Source organism: Pelodiscus sinensis, chromosome 13 (genome assembly GCF_049634645.1).
Source record: "Pelodiscus sinensis isolate JC-2024 chromosome 13, ASM4963464v1, whole genome shotgun sequence".
NCBI lineage: Eukaryota > Metazoa > Chordata > Testudines > Trionychidae > Pelodiscus > Pelodiscus sinensis.
The window spans coordinates 33,966,395-33,987,677 of NC_134723.1; the positions used below are offsets into that span (position 1 = coordinate 33,966,395).

The 21,283-nt window shown below is 43.9% G+C and overlaps 1 protein-coding gene across 3 annotated transcripts; it reads right to left on the minus strand.

The window, feature by feature from the left end:
• Nucleotides 1–1,674: 1,674 nt before the first annotated feature.
• On the minus strand, nucleotides 1,675–21,242 carry ZBTB33 (zinc finger and BTB domain containing 33). 3 transcript variants are annotated; one of them, XM_075940990.1, is made up of 3 exons: nucleotides 13,224–13,366; nucleotides 11,534–11,674; nucleotides 1,675–6,797 (listed from the first exon to the last, which is right to left on the minus strand). In XM_075940990.1, exon 3 carries the CDS (start codon nucleotides 6,793–6,795, stop codon nucleotides 4,747–4,749), a length of 2,049 nt encoding a protein of 682 aa, XP_075797105.1. In that variant the 5' UTR covers nucleotides 6,796–6,797; nucleotides 11,534–11,674; nucleotides 13,224–13,366; the 3' UTR covers nucleotides 1,675–4,746. The 3 variants fall into 3 exon arrangements, with proteins under 3 accessions (XP_075797105.1, XP_006115467.2, XP_075797104.1); XM_006115405.4 differs by lacking the exons at nucleotides 11,534–11,674; nucleotides 13,224–13,366 and adding an exon at nucleotides 21,082–21,242; XM_075940989.1 differs by lacking the exon at nucleotides 11,534–11,674 and having other exon boundaries at nucleotides 13,224–13,377.
• Nucleotides 21,243–21,283: the final 41 nt, after the last annotated feature.

A 21,283-nucleotide genomic window follows, 5' to 3' on the forward strand; every position in this document is an offset into this window, starting at 1 on the left:
AGATGGTATCATGAGTTTTCGTGGGCACAGCCCACTTCTTCAGATGACAGAAGTGCCCACGAAAGCTCATGATACCATCTACATATTTTATTAGTCTTTAAAGTGCTACCAGACTATGTGTTGTATTTTAAGTTTTTCCTGTTACAGACTAATTCATCTACCCCTCTGAAGCTACAATTCTGTGGTTCTTATTCACAGGAGTAGTGCCATTGATTTCAGGGGGGTTATTCTCATAACTTCAACCCCAATATGCAGAAGGCCATGTGTGGTTCAATTCGCTGGACTTAAAGCCTACAGCAAGATCTCTATAGTCTGTTACGCACTGGGAAATTTTGCTAAAGAACATTAAAATAGAAAGCTTTCTTTAATACAGAAATGAATAATATAATCAGCACAGTATTCCATTCACTTATTTTATATTAAGTTCAATACATTATGCTGGGCTTGATTCTGCACCACCAATTTTCATGGGAATTTTGCTGTTGACTCCAATTGCAGCAAGCCCAATCCCTACTTGAATGAGATGTTTTACTAATGTTCCTGATATTTTCTCCCAAACTTTTTGGGAGGTTTTTGACAGGTTTCCTAGTACAGGTTGGACCTCTCTGGTACCAGATGAGGGATTTGCCGGACCAGTGGTGGTCATTTCTGGTCCCCTTGCAGCCAAGCCCTCTCCAGCCCTGGTCCAACTGCTGCCCTTGCAGCTGGCTTCTCCCTCTTGCTGGCCTCATTGGCCCTGCTGTCAGCCCCCATTTCCCTATCGGGCAGTCCGCCACCTCTGAACACCAGGTTCCTGTGTCCCGCCCATCTCCTGCTGCTGTGCCAGGCAGCAATGCTGTCTCTGCTCCCCAGGCTTCCACTGCCATGCCAGGCAGCCTCACCGCCTATGCACACACCGGGCTCCTGCTGCAGTGCCTGGCAGCCCCGCTGCCTTCATGCACCCAGTGCTGTGCTGTGCAGCCCTGCTGCCTCTGCACATCCGGTTCCCACTGCAGAGCCAGCATGCAGGGCTCCCAGGCACTAGTCCCTCTACTTGGACTTTCTGGTCCTATAACCTGCCAGACCAGAGAGTCCCGGTTAACAGCATTTCAACCTGTAGCTATGTTTTTCTTGTCAAATTGTTTCCTCACATTAATTTTACTATGCTGATTAGCACTTACTCCTGCAAATACTCCCACTGAATTTATTAGGTCTACTTTGGGAAGTATCAATTATCTCAACACTACAGTTAAGAACTACAGATTGAAAAATTTCAAACCATATAACCAATTACAGATTAATTTAGTTGCAAATAGGAAGTTGCTCCACCATGAGTTAACTAAAATACCTGAGCTGAATAAGATGAGTATAAGTTTCTAAACTATACTGGCTCAAAATACTTTGACTAAGCAGTTTACATTATGCACCATTGTTCAACTAATTAAGAAACCTCCAAACTCCATAATTTTTTGAGAATTCACTACAATCTTTAAAAGTCCCACAGGAGACAACTATAAACATTAATGCATCTAAAGTTGTTTCAACCTTTTGGATCTCAAGAATTGCTTGCTGTCTTCCTAAATTGTCAGGGAGATCTCGGGGTGGGGGAAGGGTGCTGGTCCACAGACTGGTTATTGAGAAACAGTTTCTCTCAAAAAGTAAATTACCCTTGAAAAGAAACATTCTGCACATCTCTAGAATTAAAACTTTTTATTTTTGCCATAGAAAGCTCTAAGAACTAATATCAAGTATTGGTTAATGAAAAGTAGAACACAACTTTAAAAACTATATTAAGGAAAAGACTGTACAAGTATATACATTACAGTATTGGTAAAAATGAACAATGTTTCACACAGAACACTTTATAGGGTAACAGCTGTAGAACCCAATGTTCAATGTATACAGTTGTCAGCTTTTGCATTTTGTATAAGCTGCATGCTTTATCAATACAAAATAAATAAGCAACCTATCAATTCTGTTATCTCCGTATTTGTTTTATTCATATATATTGGAATGCTGTGGTATGAATTCCCATAGGAGCCACACAGTGAGGCCTCTCAGCCATCATTATTACATTTTGTAGATCAGATTTACCTTTTATATTTGTAGGTTTGCTACAGGATCTCTACTCAATGTTGTAATTGTGTTTATATAAATGCATTTTCAGATTCAATCAGTGTAAATCCAATTTTTTTTCCAGAGCCAATTTCTTAATATTTACAAAATGTTTTGTATTACATCAAATTGGAAGGTAATGATAAAGATTTAAAAAACAAAACAAAAACAAAATCCACCCTAAGTACAATAGCCAGAAATCTAAATATAGAAGCCTATGGACCCATAAAGAGTTCAAAAGAAGGGTCTAACATGTTTCCAATCCAATAAATACTGGAAGTGAAATTTTAAAAAAGTGTATTTTACATGACCTCTGGACTTTGGATATTGAAGCTCACTTCCAAGGAAAACTGAAGACAGAGACACATGCAGGCTCAAGTCTTCTGGCAAAACTACAACTTCTGAATCACTAATTTTCCAGTTTTTTTCCTAAAAAGACACCTTAGTAGACACGGTTTAATTTAAGATTTAAAACTTAGCAGCAGCAAACATTGATAGCCATTACTGGATATAGATTTTGCAAGGTAATCTTAATTCCAAATGTGTCAGAATAGGCAAACTTACAAAATACCCTCAAATATTTTTCATGACAAGAGGCTGAGGTCTGTTTGTTTTTTTATCTAGCACACAGGTAAGTCAGAGCAACCTGTGCTGCTTTCGGCAATCAATATTTCTTTCTTTGAAAGGCTTGTGTATAAACTGCTGAGATGCCATCAATGAAATTCAAACAACATTCAACCTATCACATTTAATAATATTCCCCGATGCCCAAAGAGCAATTTTTATCAACATCTACACAAAATCAACCTATTTTATGATTTTGACAATGCACCTAGTTTTGAATTAAATCCTAATTCCTAATTTTAAAAGGGTAAATTTACACTATTAAAACATTTATACATATTGTATTCTTAGTCTAGAAAACAGAAGTGCTGCATACTATACCTAGTAGCTAAACATAATCCTCCTCCCATTATTACAAATACTGACTTCTGGTACCCGTTAATTGTAGCTTCAAATATATTTGAATCATTTACCTTGAAATATAACTTATCTTTCTGTTAAGAATAATGGGCATATGAAAATTTAAGATTGAAGGTAATAAGGTGAAGAAGTGTTGGTCTGAACGGGAAATAAATGTTTTTCTTAAAACATGAATATTAGGGAAAAAAATCCTAAACTGTGATTTAGGTAAGAGATTTAATGAAAAGTTACTGATAACTAACACTATGCACAATAATCCTTTTCAGTTATCTATAAGCCTGTTTAATTTTCATATTACCATTTACAAAAATTCAACAACTTACTAAATCAGAAATGCTAGACTATGCGACTGTGCTGATAGTTTACTTTCAGTACTAGTATTTCTTGCTCCAGTTGAACTTTTACTGAACCATCTTCTAAGTGCCTAAATATGTACTAATTACATGGGAAATGCGTGACATTATTAAAACTGAAAATGAATATTGATATGCTATGGAACCTAAATAAACACATTTAAAAAAAACCTGATTATTGATTTAGTCCTTCTGACAGCAACCCTTCCGAATGGAAAAGTATTTTCAATACTTCATTAAAAATCTAGCTAAACAGGCCTGTAAATCTGTTACAGGGTCAGCTACAGAGCTGAGACATCATTTATATTACTTCTTGGTTTCAAGAAGCATATTCTGCAGTCTTCTGCTAGGAAAAGTATTATAAAAATGTTTAAAATACCTGATAAAAGCCTTCTGCCATAATGAACAAAACAGGAAAGCACCCATTCATTCTAAATAATCAGCATACTCTTTAATAATAAGATGGTCTGACATTATTCTTCAGGATTATAAAAACATACTGCAAAACATGATCTTTCTCTGCAATGTTCTTTTTCTTCAGTTTCGTAATTTGACATTTTTCCCCATTACAAAAAAGAATAAAATATAATGGTCCAGCCACTGAATACTCTGCTTACCATATTGACAAATATAAATAAAACTTGTTTAGTTTAGCCCAAACTGAATTTTTCTTATCAGTATGAACATTTTCCCAATTGGTTCATATTGACCCAAAAAAAACCAAAACCCAAACTCAAATGCTGGTTCAAAAATACACTGCTCCAAACTAATGGATAAGTTATTTTGGACCCTTACTCTAATACGCTATTTATATTTTATGTATGAGTATTGGGATTTTTTTAAATTATTCCATATCCAAGAGACTATGCCGAACATCTTATTGTGGTATTGGTATTAACATTTAAAGAGAATTCAGCATTAAAGTGCTAACATGAAAGAAAAAGTTTATGTAATGTTTCAAAGTATGGGAAATACCCATTTATTTTAGAAGAAAAACAATGTTTCAAATTATTTAAGGAAACTGTACCTTGTCAAGCTATACATTTCCATTTTTTGATCAAAATTAGTGAACTAGAAAAAACACTGATAGCTCCTTGGAAATATCTTAATCTGTATTCAAGAAAACTTTCACATGAATTGCTACTACAAATGACTTGCAGCTACAAATAATCCATCTAAATACTACCCTTTGATGACTTGGTAGAACAAGTTAACTTGTTTTCACTTTAACAATTTGTTTTACAATATTTTTAGCAGTTCATTTGAAACAGTTGCAACTTTTCTATACTGAAGCTTTTTCAGCACTTCAAGCATTTCAGTAAGACTCTGGTATTACAAACTCAAATTCTGTACCACCTTCTGATAGACTTTGTTTAAAAATTGATTCACTTCCCTGCTGAATGAAAATATCATCCCAGGTCATTGGCTTGGCTGGAGGATTAGAAGGTGTTCCTTCAGCATCATCTTTTCCTGCATTAACACTATAAACAAGTCCATCCTCATTTATTACAGGTATACTGCTTGAACGATCAGTAATATATGCATATTGTCTGATCTGTAAAGACCTACAAGGATGCAAACGATAAAGCTTGGTATCTCCAGAAGGGTCTTGACTATGAACTGATCTTATATGTGAAGCCATAACCTGATAATTGATGAAAGATTTCCCACATGTCAAGCACTGGTACCTTCGCTCACCAGTGTGGTGAATTTCATGTTTTGTACGGTATTCTGCAAGAGGGAAAACTTTCTCACAGTATCGACATGGATACTTTTTCTCCCAGGAATGAACATTAAAGTGTCTCCGCAAACTTGTCAGACATACATAGGATCTCTTGCATACAATACAAATGTAGTAGACCCTTCCATCAACTATGAGCTCATAATGATCATCATGCTTTAGCTTCATGCGTTTTCTGTTTTCAGGATCATCGCCAGATGTTCTAGGCATCTCGTCAAGTTTGACTTCTCCTTCATCTGGATCATCTTTTACAGGAATTACTATGTCATATGTATCTTCACCAATATTTGCATAAACCTTACAACCTGTTGATAGGCCTTCTATTTCAGTAGCTGTATCTAACGTTATGATCTTCTGACCTTCCATCGCATGTTTTGATGCTACACCCACAGAAGAATCCTTATTGCTTCCAGTAAGAACGTCTGAGATTTTTATTTTAAACTCTCCAAGTTTGGAAGATGGTTCTTGTGCAAAAGTAACAACCTGTTTTTTCTGTACACCTGATCCTTCAAATGCTGGTACTTTGGGGGAAGAAGATTGCTGAACCAAAGAGCTGCTACTAACTGAACCTGCACTAGATGAGCTAATGATATCATCATCTTCCACATCCTCCTCCTCCTCTTCTTCCTCCTCATCAACAGCATTTGTTTCCATTTCAGCTAAAGACTCATTATTAGATGGCCGATGGTTCTCCTCAAGCAAATTAACTGTAGGAGACATGTGTTGTTGATGTGAGGAACTGACATTCAACGATGAATTGAGTTGAGACTGATTTAGCAAAATTATGTTCGGAGTCAAATGCTTTGGAGTTGAGGAGTCGAGTGATTCATCATTAGTTTGTGTTTGGTTTGGACTTGGTTGGTTGGCAGAGGAAGTGAGTTGAGTTACTGCAATACTAGTTAGAGGGGGAGATCCACCAGTGCTACAGGACATTTGATCAGAAACCCCAGCAGGATTTGGACAGGGCTGGCTCTGTGCCCCTGCACTGATCTCTGGAGAACGTTCTTTTGCCGGCACAATTTCAGAACAGAAGATGACATCATCATCATCATCATCTGAATCACTCACTGTAATTTTTGTAGTTTCGTATTCTTCACCATGTAAGGAAAATGACTCTGTTATAACAGGCATCCCACCAATTACATGTTGAGTCACATGTTTTGTTGGGGATATTTGTGTTTCAAGATTCTCTTGATCGGCGCTAGAAGGTACAGTTTCCGAGATACCATCTTGCATGCCACCAGACAGGCTTTTTACTTGTGACAGAGGAACACCCAGATCTGCTATAAATTTTACTCCTAGTAATTGCCCTGATTTAATCAACTCGTCAAGTAAGTCTGATCTAACTCGGATTATTTTTGAGCTATAAATATAGTTTAGTATTTCTGCAAAAATCTCTGCTCTTATAAAGCTCAGTTCAACCACTTGCCCAGCAACTGAGAAAAGCTGGTGAAAATATGTGCTAGATGCAGAAAGGACATTTCTGTGGGCTCGAAATTTCCGGTCTTCCACGATGACAGTAACATCACAAAAAAGTCCATGGTCACGTTGTTCATTCAAAGACTGTAGTAGCATACCAGAGTACTGGGTGTCTGTTGCAGAAATCAGTTTTTTCCCCTCCATTCCTTCAAAAAGAAAAGTAAAAGGAACCAGGTTAGTTTACCGAATTTATAAAATTTTCAGCTGCAGCACAGAATCCTCACATTCATACTGGTTTTTCCTCTGCCCAAACTAACTCTTAGTTCTGAGGCACTGTCTATACTTAAAATTTATATCAGCATAGTTATCTCAAAAAAGAGTGAGACAAACACACCCCTGACCAACATAGTTATGTTGGCCAAACCCCAATGTAGGCACAGCTAACATTACCTGGGCAGGCGGTGTTCCTACACTAGCAGAAAAAACTCTGTCAGCATATACTACCACTACACTGGAAGGCTACACATATTTATACCAGTATAGGTGCAGCAGTGTAAACAAAGTCTGATTCTCACTGTTAAACAGTCCATATACTGTACTACTTGTAAGTTTAAAGATTTCTGCTACTTGTTCTCCATAGTTATAAATATATTCAAAAGTCTGTGTTCAATAAAATGAGAGAGTCAAGCAAGTGTTAGCTCAGGGGTGGGCAATAATTTTTGCTGGGGGACCACTCCAAGAATTTGGCAAGTAGTCAAGGACTGCACTCTTCCTTGATATTAATGGAGGAGATGCAGGGTCTGGGATGGAGGTAGGGTGCAGAAGGGAGTTTGGGGTAAGGAACTGGGGTACAGGAGGTAGAGTGGGATCTGGGAGGGAGTCTGTGTGAATGAGGGGGTTGTGATCTGGAGCAGGAGATGGGAGTGCAGAGTCCGGGAGGGGATATGGATGCAGGAGACGATTCTGATCTGGAGGAGCAGGTGCAGAGTCTGGGTGGGGAGTTGTTATTTGGAGGAGTGGTCGGGGGGAGGAGGTACAGAGATTTGGGCTATGAACAGGGGAGGGGAATAGTGAATTAGGGTGCAATTTCTGAGAGGGACTTATGACTTGGAGAAGGAGTGTAGAAGGGTGTACAGGAGCATAGAGATTGCATAGTTTGGGTTTCATGGGGTAAGGGGTGCAGAAGCAGAAGGCTGGGGGACGGGAGGGGCTGGGGTGTCAGAGGGAGGATTTGCCGGGAGGCGCTTACCTGCCTAACTGCCCTGCCCAACAGATTCCTGAGCCTGAACACTGCGAGCCTGAAGGAGGGGGGAAAAGTACTTGGCATGCTGCCTGTCCTGCAAATAGGCAGCTCCCCTTAATCAGAAATGGACCAATGGATGGGTCGGAGGAACATGCAAAGCCTCTTCTCCACTGCCCCAGGCTCAGAGCACTCAGAAGCACATAGGTCTGCAGCCAGCTTTTCTGAACAGCACCTGGGAATAGGACAGGCAGAGAGCCTGGCTGAGGTTCCCACTGTGCCTGCAGGATGGACCCAGAGTCTTGGTTGGCCAAATCAAGCCCATGGGCTGTATTTTACCCAGCCCATGGTAGCTGGAGACACCATTAATTGAAGTTCAATGTCAGACTGATACAATCAATATTTAGTCTCTGCAAATCTAAAGTTTAAAAAAAAAACACCTTTAAAAATGGAAATATTCAGTTAAAAAAATAAAATTTCATGTACAGGCAGTCCCCAGGTTACGTACAAGATAGGGACTGTAGGTTTGTTCATAAGTTGAATCTGTATGTAAGTCGGAACTGGCGTCAGCCGCTGCTGAAACTGATCAGTTTCAACCGCGGCTGAATCTGGACGCCAGTTCTGACTTACATACAGATTCAACTTAAGAAACCCAGGCGTCACCAAGTAAGCTGCTGCTGAAACTGATCAGTGGCTGATTCCAGGAAGCCTGGGGCAGAGCAGCTCTGCCTTGGGGTTCCTGTAGTCAGCCGCTGGTCAGTTTCAGCAGCGGCAGACTTGGGGTCGCCTGGGGCAGAGCAGCTGGGGTGCTGCTGGGTTGCTCCAGTAGCGCAGCTCCTCGGTGCTACTGGAGCAACCCAGCAGCACCCCAGCTGCTCTGCCCCAGGCGTCCTGATTCAGCCACTGCTGAAACTGACCAGCAGCGGCTGAATCAGGATGCCTGGGGCAGAGCAGCTGGGGTGCTGCCGGGTTGGTCCGGAGCGGCGCTGCGGGACCAACCCTGCAGCCCCCAGCTGCTCTATCCCAGGGGTAGGCGAGAAAAGCCTGGTCTGCTGGGAGGGGGCACTAGCTGCACCACCCCCCCCCCCCCAGCAGACCAGGGAGACGGGGGTGGCGGGACCGCCCAAGTCCTCCACGGCTTTGCTCCGTCTCCCTGGTCTGCTGACCTGGGAGACGCGGAGCAAAGCCGCAGAGCACGCGGGCAGCGGGACAGTCCAGGCGCACAGCAGCTGTCCCACTGCGGGCGTGCTCTGAGGCTTTGCTCCCCATCTCCCTGGTCTGCTGGTCGGGAGACGGGGAGCAAAGCCGCGGAGCATGCCCGCAGGGGGACAGCTCAAGCGCACCCGGGCTGTCCCGCTGCGGGCGTGCTCCAAGGCTTTGCTCCCCGTCTCCCTGCAGACCAGGGAGACGGGGAGCAGCTTTTCTCGCCCCGGAGGACGGGGGCAGCGGACCGCGGCGCATCTGGGCGTCCCGCCGCTCCCGTCCTCCGGGGCGAGAAAAGCCCCGTTCGTAACTGCGGATCCGATGTAAGTCGGATCTGCGTAACTCGGGGACTGCCTGTATAAATATAAGCAACCATGCAAAATTGTCTTAAGCTAATTACAAACCCAACTAACAAAATTATGCATGTGCTCTTTACCACAGTGACTAATGCTAATGAAAAAGATACAGATCTTTTACTCCTCATCCAAAAAAAAAGTAACTTATTTGCCCCATGTGAACAGAAGTTTGCAACTCAGATACTACAACATTATGTTAATGGAGTGCCAGAAAGTGAAACCAACAGGTCTATTTTCATCTCCCAATATGATGCATTTCAGTAAAATGCAAAGCACTACAGTGAAAAGGAAAGAAAATAAATAATTTTTAATAAATTAAAAACACAGCTGGCAAGGAAACAAATTTAATATCAATTTTTACCCCTTTATATAGACTGACATTTTACAGGTGGGTTGGAAGTGACAGATAAAATACTAGATATTAATTACAAATGTCACACTACTTAAAATGGGTGCTGACAGATTGTTTATCCCTATAAAATATTGATAATTACTGACCTGATAATAAGCAAATTTTAAATTCCTCCTTCACTGTAGGTAACTTTGTAGCTAAGTACAGCTTTTTTTTCTCCAAAAGAATTAGCACAAAGTAAGTAACTTTAGAATGCTACTTCTTTGGAAAAGGAAATGTAGGTATCATACAACTTTACGTCAAAGCTACTAAATCTTTCCAAAAATTGCATGGTTTGAAAACAGTATTATAGCATTATCAGGACTATCATTATGACATCTTGTTTTTATTGAAAAAAAATGAACTTTTGGGTTTAAAAATGTTAATTTATATATCAAGTATACATCATTTCCCTTTACAGTGTCAAACAATTTCAAAAGAACACAAAACATACTAACCCTTAAAAATGGGTAAACTGAGCACACTGCCACCAACCTCAGCCTTTTAAGTGTGGGAATTTAAACACTTATGTTTTAAATAAAAATCTCTACTACATGTCAATGGAGAGAAAGCTTCAGTTGCCTACTGCCTGCTCAGAGTAAAATTTAAGTAATACGAACAAAAAAAAAATCAAATACATTGTGGGTTGTCTGTCTAGATCAGTGTTGGCAGGCAACCTATAGGTTGCATGCTGCCCACTTAGGTTCCACCTACGGCCCACAGACCCCTTTGCTGCTCCCCTTCCCCTCACACCTCTTGCACACCAGGACACTGTAGCTCCACACTTCCTGCTCCTCCTCCTCCCTTCCAGCACTTTCAAGAGGAGCCACAGATTGCCTGAATTGTGCTTTGTCCCTATTCCGCCTCTTTCATCCCAGAGCTAGAACACCACAAATCAGCTGTTCGTGGAATTCAGGCAATTTGTGCATGACCTAAGTGCTGGGAGGGAGGAGAAAGAACAGGTAAGTGTAGGGCACTGGTGCCTCGGTGTGCAAGGGGCAAGTGCAGAGGGGGGGCAGACAGAGGAGAAGGAGGGAGTGAGGCTGCAGGCCACTGAGGTGAAGGAGGGCCACTCATTCAGCCCACCTACCATTTCTGGTTGCCCATCTATGGCCTAGATAGCTGCTGAGGATCTGCAACAAGACTCAGCCTAGGGGAAGAACTAAATGCTGCAACACAACCATTTTGAAACAGGAGTAGAGGAGATAAAAACTCTAATGAAAACAAATATGGGCAGGGCCGGCCCACAACATTTTGGCAACTAAGGTGGGGAGCTCAAATGACGCCACCATGCCCCCTCGCTTGGGCCAAAACTTGTAAAGGTCTCAATTCTGCCTTCTTCCTGTTGTTCTCCTCTCATGGTACTGCAGAAAGAATATATATGTACCAGCAGCAGACACAATTTTCTACACTCTGGGTCCTAGTGGCACCCCCTCACAGTCTGGCACCTGAGACAGCTGCCTCAGTTCACCTCATGGTAAGGCCAGCCCTGAATATGGGGGATTAGCCTGTGTATGAACAACAGTCCCATCAAGAAATATTAACAGTGCTTTGCCAAAGAATCTTTATAGTATTAAATATTCAAAAAATACAGGTAATATAAGTATCATGGAGAAAGGAAAGACTTTGAAGTTAAGAAGCAGATTAGAAGGGGAACAGTCTGCTAGATCTCTACAGAAGCGTGCATGTTTGATGACTGCATTTTTGTGCCTAGCATGGGAGGACAAAATACTGATAAGTAGTAAAACTTACAGCTGATTGGGTGCTGCAGGTGCATGAGCAAAGAGGGAGTGTGGCAGGTTGCAGGCAGCAGCATGAAACAACAATGCATGGTAATGGCAGATGAAGGGGAGGGAGCAGCTGCATTGGATGGGGATCGTGCGTGGAAGCCATCTGGGGAAATAGACACCTCATACTAGCACAGTGGTTCTCAAACATTTGTACTGGTAACCCCTTTCACATAACAAGCCTCTGAGTGTGACTCCCTTATAAACTGAAGATGCCTCGGAGGTGAAGCAAGGTTTGGGGTAAAATTTGACAGCTCACAACCCCCTCCCCCCATCTTGTAACCTTGACCCCCAGTTTGAGAACCCCTGCACTAGCAGATTAGGGAGGCAAAATGCTTTAGATAAATGGGGGTTAAATGTTTGTTCCTTATAACAACAAGAAAGGTAGGAGTACTGTCCATATATTAACTAGTTGAGGATTAAGCGGGATTTGTATTTATACAGGAACTGTAGAGAGTGCGTAAGGCAGAGCATATATGGAGAGCTGCTCTGTTGTCACGTTTCAAAGGGGAAGTGTGTGCACTTTAATTACAGAAGACTAGAAGGCTGAGCTTAGGGAATTGTGGGTGCCATATTGTCAGACTAAGTATAGGGCTGAATACAGCATGACAAGGGGATCTAGTATGAGGATTGTGGTTTTGTTAGTGGGGCACTGTGTGGATGTATTCCCCACAACCATGTTTCTGACTTCAATATTCAGCCTTGGGTAAGAGAGTTGGTGGATAGATATTGGAGGCGAGGTATCACAGATATAGGAAGTATGTTGGAGAGGGGCTACGTGCACAATCTTTATATAAGGCTATGAGGTGGGTATTGGAGGCCATATATTGGGAGCCAGGTGAGATATTCTGAGGTGAGTACTGGAGGCTGGCAGTCTGGGTAGTGCAGAGTAAACATACGTGTACGGGGCTGTCTAAGGAAGGGACACTGAGGTGAGCTACTGGGGGGCTGAGCAGGAAGTGTATAAGGGGCTGGCTGGGGACACAACAGTGCATGGGGGATAGTGAGGGTCTGGGGACAGCCATGAGATGGTGGAACATGGGACACTAAATACAGGTGATGAAATACGGGGAAGTTATAGATTGGGAAGGAAGGGTAAGGGAGGCTGTTAAGGTGGGGAGCAGGATCTAGGTGGGGAACTGGTGGCGGGGTGTGTGAGGCTGGGGAAGGACAGTGAGGGGGGTTCCAGGTGGAGTATGGGGGGCTGGGCAGGGGGATGAGTGAGGAGCGGCACGTGGGCTCTAGCTGCGGGTGCGGGTGAGGGCAAAGAGGTGGGACCTAGATGAGGCCTGGGGAGGTTCGTGAGGCGAGGCAGGGCCGATGAGGTGGATGGGGGGGGCTCTGGGCAGGGCAGCGGGCGCCTGGTTGAGGCACGTGAGGCGAGGTGGGATCCGGGGGGCTTTCCGCCCGGGGTGGGGGAGGCGGCTCTGGCCGTGCCTCTCCCGCCCCCCGGCCTATGGAGCAGCGCGGCCCGGGCCTGGCGAGTGGGGGGGCGCGAGCCGGTGGCGGGGGGGGGGAGGGGCAGCTCTGCCCACACAAAGGGTGGGGGGAGCCGCCGCCGCTTCCTGGTTCACGCGAGGAGAGCGGCGGCGGCGCCGGGGAGAGGGGCCCGCGGGCCGGGCCCAGGCCGCGACGTGGGGGAGGGTCCCAGGTACCTGCGCTCCGAGAGCCGCGCTCCTTCCGCCAGCAGACAACGGGCACCAGCTCGCCAGCAGCCGCCGCGGCCCCGCCCGCCGCCGCGCCACCCCCGCCACGCGGCCGCCAGGGGGCGCGCTTCTCCCCCCGGCTGCCGCGCTCCCTGCCCGCCCCGAGCACGCTCGGCCCCCTTCGGAGCCTGCCCCGAGCGCCCTCGGGCCCGCTCGGCTCTTCCCGGAGCGCCCTCAGCGCGCGCCTCGGGGCGGGGCGGGCTCTGCGGGGGGCGGGGCAGGCCGCGGGTACAATGGGGGTTGGGGAAGGAGAAACCGACGGGGTCAGACCTGCCATTTCCGACCTGGCTGGGCCTGGGCGTCCCCAGCACGTGGGCTGCCCCCCTCCCAGCCCTGAGTGAAATATTGCGGGGGGGGGGGGCTGAGGATATAAGACAAAGCCCCTAATAGTGGGGTGTCTGGTCACCCGCCTAACCCGGGTGGCTGCTAGCTAGGCTGCTGCGGGGGTAACCCGGGTATGGGGCTTTCTGCCACTGGGAATTGAGTGAGGACCACCCAGACCTTATTTTAAGGGTTGTCCTTCATTTCATGGATTGGTCTGAAGGGCGACCCACAGGTCCCCACCCCTCCAGGACTGCACTGGCATCTCCAGGAATTAAATATTTTAAAAAATCATGTCATGTGATGAAATTTCCAGCAATGTATCTATTCAAAATTGGCAACATTAGTAGTGATCATCTGACCCATATTTTAAAGGATGGTCATTGATCATATAAAAGCTACCACTGAAGCTTATGATAGTTACATTGTGTACTTGAGAGCAGTAGAAAGTATGCTTGAGGGGAAAAAACTGATATTCTAATGGAAATAGGGTTCCCTTAAAATGTAACTTAAAATAAAGCATTCTCTCTTTTTTTTTTAAATATGTTCTTCCTTATTTCCAGCCAACAAAGGCACTTGCCCTAATTAAGAATGTCCAGTCTAGTCTTTCCTGGTTCTGTCAAAAGGGTTCAGCGGGAGTTCATGCTAAGTTATTGTTGATTGGGCTGGGCAAAACTTCTCAACTTCTTTTGGAAAAAAATGAAAATGTAGTGACAAAATCACTTACCAATTATTTTTCTGGATTAAAAAAAAAGGTTTGGTTTCTTTAAGATGAAATGTTTCCACTTTTTATACAAAATTATTTGTTTTGAAATATTATTTAGTTTTATTTTTAAAAAATTAAGTGCACAAAATCTAACTTAAATGTTTCAGGTGGAATGAATATTTCACTTGATCCACATTTTCCTCAACTTTTTACTGAAAATTTAAAAAAATGTTTTCTGACCCTTAATGATTTTTTATTTATTTTTCAACATTGCCCTTCTCTAATCATGAGCACTCAGCATATTAATGGACATACAGTATATAAAAAGTGTATCTTTAACAAAGGCACACTCTCCTGAAAATGTCAGTCATTTAAATAGGTTTTATCAACAAAGTAGTGTTAAACAGTCTGATAAAAATCTATTTCCCTTAGCTCAACTTTCACTCTGTAATCTCTTGTCACATTGCCATTACTAATTCCTCAATCAATCAGTCTTTTATCTAGATAGAACATGTGAAAGTAAAAATCCAGAAAGCTGATTTTCTTTTAAATAACCCTAGGTCTTTAAACATTATAAAGAAGCAAAAGGAGCCATTGGCTCAGCATTTTCCCCTTTGCAAACCATTTTTAAATGGAAAGGTTTAACAACCTGGAGATGCCTTTGTGCCATGAAGAAACATGTTGTCTTGGCTGATCAGAACAATGCATAGGGCTAAGTGATTTGATTCACCACTGCAGTGTACCTTGCATATTCAGTTACAGCAGCCAAAGTAGGTGTAAAAATTCCACCATACCTGCTTTGCAATGTGGGAATGACAAGAGATGAAGTGCAATAGTTAATTAGGTGCTCTCAATTAACATTATTTAGGCACTATAAACTGTAAACAACCTTTGAAGAATTGGTGATTTTTGAGGTGAGCTAATCCTGCGGGGGGCTTGAACTAACATGGTTTAAAACCTCAGTTGCAGTGTTAGAATACTGAAGACACAACAAGTGTCTTCCTCTCTATTCTGACAAGGCCTCAGTTGAAGTATTGTGCACAGTCCTGGGTGCCACATTTCAGGAAAGATATGGACAAACTAGAGAAAGTCTAAAGGAGGGTAACAAAAATTATTAAAGGTCCACAAAACATGACAAACAGTTTTCAAATACATGGAAGACTGTTCAAGGAGGAGGGTGAAAAACTTTTCTGCTGAACTGCTACATAACCAATTGGTCCCCAGCCTGTAAGAATGCTTGGGATTCTGCCGTCCCAAGTGCAGGACTCTGCACTTGTCCTTGTTGAACCTCAACAGCTTTCTTTTGGCCCAATCCTCTAATCTGTATAGGTTACTCTGGACCCTATCCCTGCCCTGCAACATATCTACCTCTCCCCCTAGCTTAGTGTCATCCACAAACTTGCTGAGGGTGCAATCCATCCCCTCATCCAGGTCAGTAATAAAGATGTCGAACAAAACTGGCCTTGGAACCGACCCTTGGGGCACTCCACTTGAAACCGACCGCCAACCAGCTATTGATCCATTGATCACTACCCGTTGGGCCCAACAATCTAGCCAGCTTACTATCCACCTTACAGTCCATTTATCCAATCCATACTTCCTTAACTTGCTGATAAGAATATTGTGGGAGATCATATCCAAAGCTTTTCTAAAGTCAAATATGTCACATCCATTGACTTTCCCTTGTCCACAGAGCCCGTTACCTTATCATAGCATCTAATCAGATTGGTCAGGCATAAAGTGCATGAGTCCCCCACTAACCCCATGCTCCTGTGGCACTTCTGCCTTTGAAATATAGGAAGAGCCAGCAGGGCTCTTGCTACATTTCAAAGGTGGAGGTGCCCTTATCAACTAATCAAATAGTTGATGCAAATTGCATTGACTATTTGATTAGTTGATTAATCTAAATTTAACATCCTTACCCCAGTGCTATCCCTGCCTCTATAGCCTGCCCCCACCACTAGCTCAGCCTCCAGAGCTCCCCAGCATTAGCCCCACCCCCTCACCCAGGCCTGCACTGCTGACTGCATCACGGCCAGGTCTGGGTACACCACCCATCACCTTCCCTCCCACTGCAGCTGTTGGGAAAGGCATGTCCTGCCCCGCCTCTCAGCCAACCAGCACCGGGCAGGGGCAGGGTCTCCTCCAGCCATGGACAAGCTCTTCTCTGTGCAGTGGGAGGGTCATATGGAGCGGCTCCAGGCAGCCTTCCCACAGAGCAGGAAAGCATTCTTCTGTGGCCGGGAGGAGACTCTGCCCCTGCCCCTCACTAGTTGGCTGAGAGGTGAGGCAGGACACGACTCTCCCAACAACTACGGCAAGAGCAGTGTATCCCAGCCTTGGGCCCCAGAGCCACCGCAGCCCAGCAGCCAAAGGTCTGTGGCCTGACAGTGAGCTGCAGCCTGGTGGTTGGGCACTGCTTGATTATAGCATTTTGTGTGGAGGGCGTTCAATTCAGAAATTTGCTTTCTCAGTTTGGTGTGACAAATGGATGTTGGAATTAAAAAGTGACTAAATGGATGCTGCAGGATGCAGTGGGACCAGGCTCTGAGTTAAACCACTCTGAGTTAAACCACTTAACCATTTTAACATCCCTAAGAGCAATAGATGTGAAGTTTTGACTTAAACCATCTTAAGAGTAGTTTTCTTTTTTGAAAAAGGAAATGTTCATGGTAGAAATACTTAGGGACAGAGAGCATTTTTAAAGACTTACTTCTGTGAGACAGGGAAAAGTCTTCAGTCATGACAGAGTTATACTTAATTTATTTTAAAAGAATAAATAAAATTTGCTAGAGACTAAATAACAGAACCAAGCTTTCATGAACATGTCATGAGACAGAAATATCTTCACTGAATACCTAGGTTCAATTTTCAGTACCAATGAAAATTTGACAGTCATTTTAACTGGATTATCTCTAGGGACAGAAATAATCTATACAAAGAGCAATATTGTGATGCTGGGAACACTACTAATGCCAGAAGGACAGTAGAACACTAATTCCCATCTGATTTCTATTTTTTGCTTTGTTTTGTATTTTATGCATTGGTTGGCTTTTAATATTGTAATAAAACCTAGTTCAACTCCCACTAAAGTCTGTGGAAGACTTTCTTTTAACATTACTTGGAGTTGGATCATATGCCACATGTAGCAGCATGCTGTTATATGTAGAATGCAATAATTATATAAACACTATCAATGGGCCACTTATTCCGGAAAAGCAACTGCTTTTCCGGAATAACTTGCCAGCTGTCTACACTGGCCGCTTGCTTTTCCGGAAAAGCAATGACAATCTACTGTAAAATTGTCAGTGTTTTTCCGGAAAAACTATGCTGCTCCCATTTGGGCAAAAGTCCTTTTCTGGAAAAATTGTTCCGGAAAAGGGCCAGTGTAAACAGCACAGTAATCTTTTCCGCAAAAAAGCCCCTATCGCGAAAATGACGATCGGGGCTTTTTTCCGGAAAAGCGCGTCTGCATTGGCCACGGACGCTTTTCCGGAAAAAGTGCTTTTCCGGAAAAGCATCCTGCCAATGTAGATGCGGTTTTTCCAGAAATACTTATAACGGAAAACTGTTCCGTTTTAAGCATTTCCGGAAAAGGGTGCCAGTGTAGACGTAACCTATGTATAAAATACTTCAAAGAGCTTTACAATTACTAATTAACCCACAGAAGACTACTGAGGGATAGTTGAATATGTTAATCACCATTTTACCAACAGAAAAACTAAAGGAGAGATTCATGGTCTTAGTTTTCAAGGTAATGAGTAGCTGTCTTCAGTGCAACTAAAAGCTAAGGCTACGTCTACATTGGCAAGATTTTGTGCAAATACTTTTAACACAAGAGTTTTTGTGTTAAAGTATTTGCGCAAGAGAGCATCTACACTAGCATGTGCTGTTGCGCAAGAGATGTGCTTTTGCGCAAAAGCATCCATGCCAGTGTAGATGCTCTCTTGCGCAAGAAAGCTCCGATGGCCATTTTAGTCATCGGGCTTTCTTGCACAAGAAATTAATGTTGCCTGTCTACACTGGCCTCTTGCGCAAGAACAGTTGCGCAAGAGGGCTTATTCCTGAGTGGGAGCATCATAGTTCTTGCGCAAGAAGCACTGATTTCACACATTAGAATGTCGGTGTTCTTGCGCAAGAACTCCCCGCCAGTGTAGACAGGCAGCATGTTTGTGTGCAAAAGCGGCCGCTCTGGCGCAAGATCATGCCAATGTAGACACAGCCTGAGTGTCTGACTTCACTGGAGGCTGAAGGTGCTCAGCTCAGTTAAAATTCTGGCCACAATTTAGTCTAGTTCCACAGATTGTGTCAGAGCTGGGATTAGAACTCAGGCTCACTGACTTGTACTCAATTCACTACTCTCCTCCTACTCTATTAGAACATAGGCTTCAGAGGGGTAGCCATGTTAGTCTGTAACATGAAAAACTTAAAAAACAACCAATAGTCTACTAGCACTTTAAAGAGATCACTCAGAAGCATTAAACAAGGGAAGTCTCCTGATATTCATTGTCATTATCCCCACAGCACTTCTGGCAATGGAAGAGATATCCCAACCTAAGGGTACGTCTAAACTACATGGCTCCATCGACAGAGCCATGTAGATTTGTTGTTTTGGCAAAGGCAAATGAAGCCGCGATTTAAATGATCGCAGCTTCATTTACATTTACATGGCTGCCGCGCTGAGCCGACAAACAGCTGATCAGCTGTTTGTCCGCTCAGCGCGCTAGTCTGGACGCTCCCCTGCCGACATCAAAGCCCTTTGTCGGCAGCCCCGGTAAACCTCATCCCACGAGGAATAATGGGGCTGCCGACAAAGGGCTTTGATGTCGGCAGGGGAGCGTCCAGACTAGCGCGCTGAGTGGACAAACAGCTGATCAGCTGTTTGTCGGCTCAGCGCGGCAGCCATGTAAATGTAAATGAAGCCGCGATCATTTAAATCACGGCTTCATTTGCCTTTGCCTATGTGTCTAATCTACATGCCTCTGACGACAGAGGCATGTAGTCTAGACACAGCCTCACTGCATAGATAGAAACATAATGTAAGAATACCATGCATAGTGCAGTTCTTTGGTGCTATACATTTACCAATTTACCAAATGCATAGTGCTATACATTTACTAATTTCCATATATAATTTGAACAGGTTTTTTGCTGCTTATGCCACACCTTATAGATCTGGTAACTGAAACAGCTGTCCAACTATAAACAACGTTGAGACATATCCTTCTATTCGATTTGATTTTGGCTTACATAAGATGACATGACAGTATGAGATAATATTATAAAATAATTCTTTGGATATTTATGGCAGGCTTACTTGATGTCAGGACAATATTATACATTACTTCCCCAAGCAAAAGAAAGACTGTTACCTACAAGAGGGCTTTTAAAAAAACAAACAACATCCTTGATAAAGATTTCCTCCATTGACACCCATTTAAAAAAAAAAAAGGCTGTTTGCTTTTATTATGTAACTTTTATAACTCTCTGGATTATTGCTGTGTTGTTTATTTTGATTCTAAGGTGACCTTTTAAAATAAAAAAATCTAAGGACTAATGAAAACGTAGTGGCTTTTTGTATGTTTTGCATGTTTGTTTATTCCTTCATTGCTGATGGTTGTTTGGTGGGGGCAAAGGGTCAACTGCTGTGGAAAAACTAAGGGCAAAAGGTTGGATTTTGCATTGAAATACGAAAGCAGGAAGATTCAGTCATTCTAATTTTGGGGGGAAGGAAGTTCCATAACCATGAGCTGTCCACTGGAAAAGTGCTGTTTCCACTTATTTTAAACATTGTTCCTGTTGTGGACAGCTCCATCATTCCAGAAAAAAGTCATAGATGTTAATTCAGGCAGCTGGGACACATCCCATTTGAAGAGAAACTTTGGAGAATAGCACTGTGACTTTGAACTGTCTATCGGACATTCAAAGCTTAGTCTGTGTAGTTCCTGAAGGCACTAGATTAAAATGCACTCTTGCCTTTTGATGCTGGTCAGTAAGATGGGCTGCTGCATCATGAGGCTTTTCCAGAACTTGCATATTCATCCCCATGTACAGGTCACCGTAGTTATCAAGTGTAATATGGAGTCAGTGAGGGAAAGTCTTTTCTACTGACTTTTACTTTGACTGAAGCATTGTATGCAGCTTGCCCTGTTAGCACAGTGACCAACTAGGTTGCATCTCACAGATTGCACAGAACAGGATGCTGATGACAATGCCAAAACAGTAGGAGGACAGAAATTTTGACTGTCGTTTACTCCTGTTCTCCTTGGGCACTTCCATCTCCCACAGGATTCTGAGTCCTTCTTGTTTAATGGCACCTTTGTAGAGCCACGGATTAAATTATTCAGTGATACCTCACTACAGCAATGGAAGGGGCTGGGGATGGGATGGGATATCCAGCGCCTCTCGCTGCTGCTGTTGCTTGACTGCCTTAAGTATTGACTAAACGCTGCTTCCATCTGATGGCTGGTCTGGGACCTATGTCGGGGAGATGCTGGTCTCAGGCCGCTCCCGGGGGCCGAGTTTCACCCTCCCCACTGCGCCGGGTGGGGCCACCTGTTCTCTCTTCTCAGCCTGGCGACTCCAGGAGGCTGAGGCCTGCCCCGCGGGACCTTTGGGGGGAGCCCATCTCCAGCAGAGCCATGGGCGCTGGGCTCCCCCGGCCACAGGGCAGGCTGCGTCCCCTGCACCCACATGGGGGGCAGCACCATGCGTGAGGGTCAGGCCGCCCCGCTGTCAGATGGGGGCGGGGTGCCCGCCCGCCTCTTGGTCCCTCCTTACCTGGCGCTTCGACCCCGTTCTCCTGCATCCCGCCGGACTCCGACAACCCGAAGCCGTCTGGCCGCTCGCACGGGGTCGCCCGCAACGAACCCTGCCGTAGGAACCAAGCGACACCGCCTCGTTTCCGGGCGGCGACTCAGCCTGTTGCACTCGGTTGTTCAATTGCTCTGTGCACGAGTACCGGAAGGGGTTGGTAGCAACA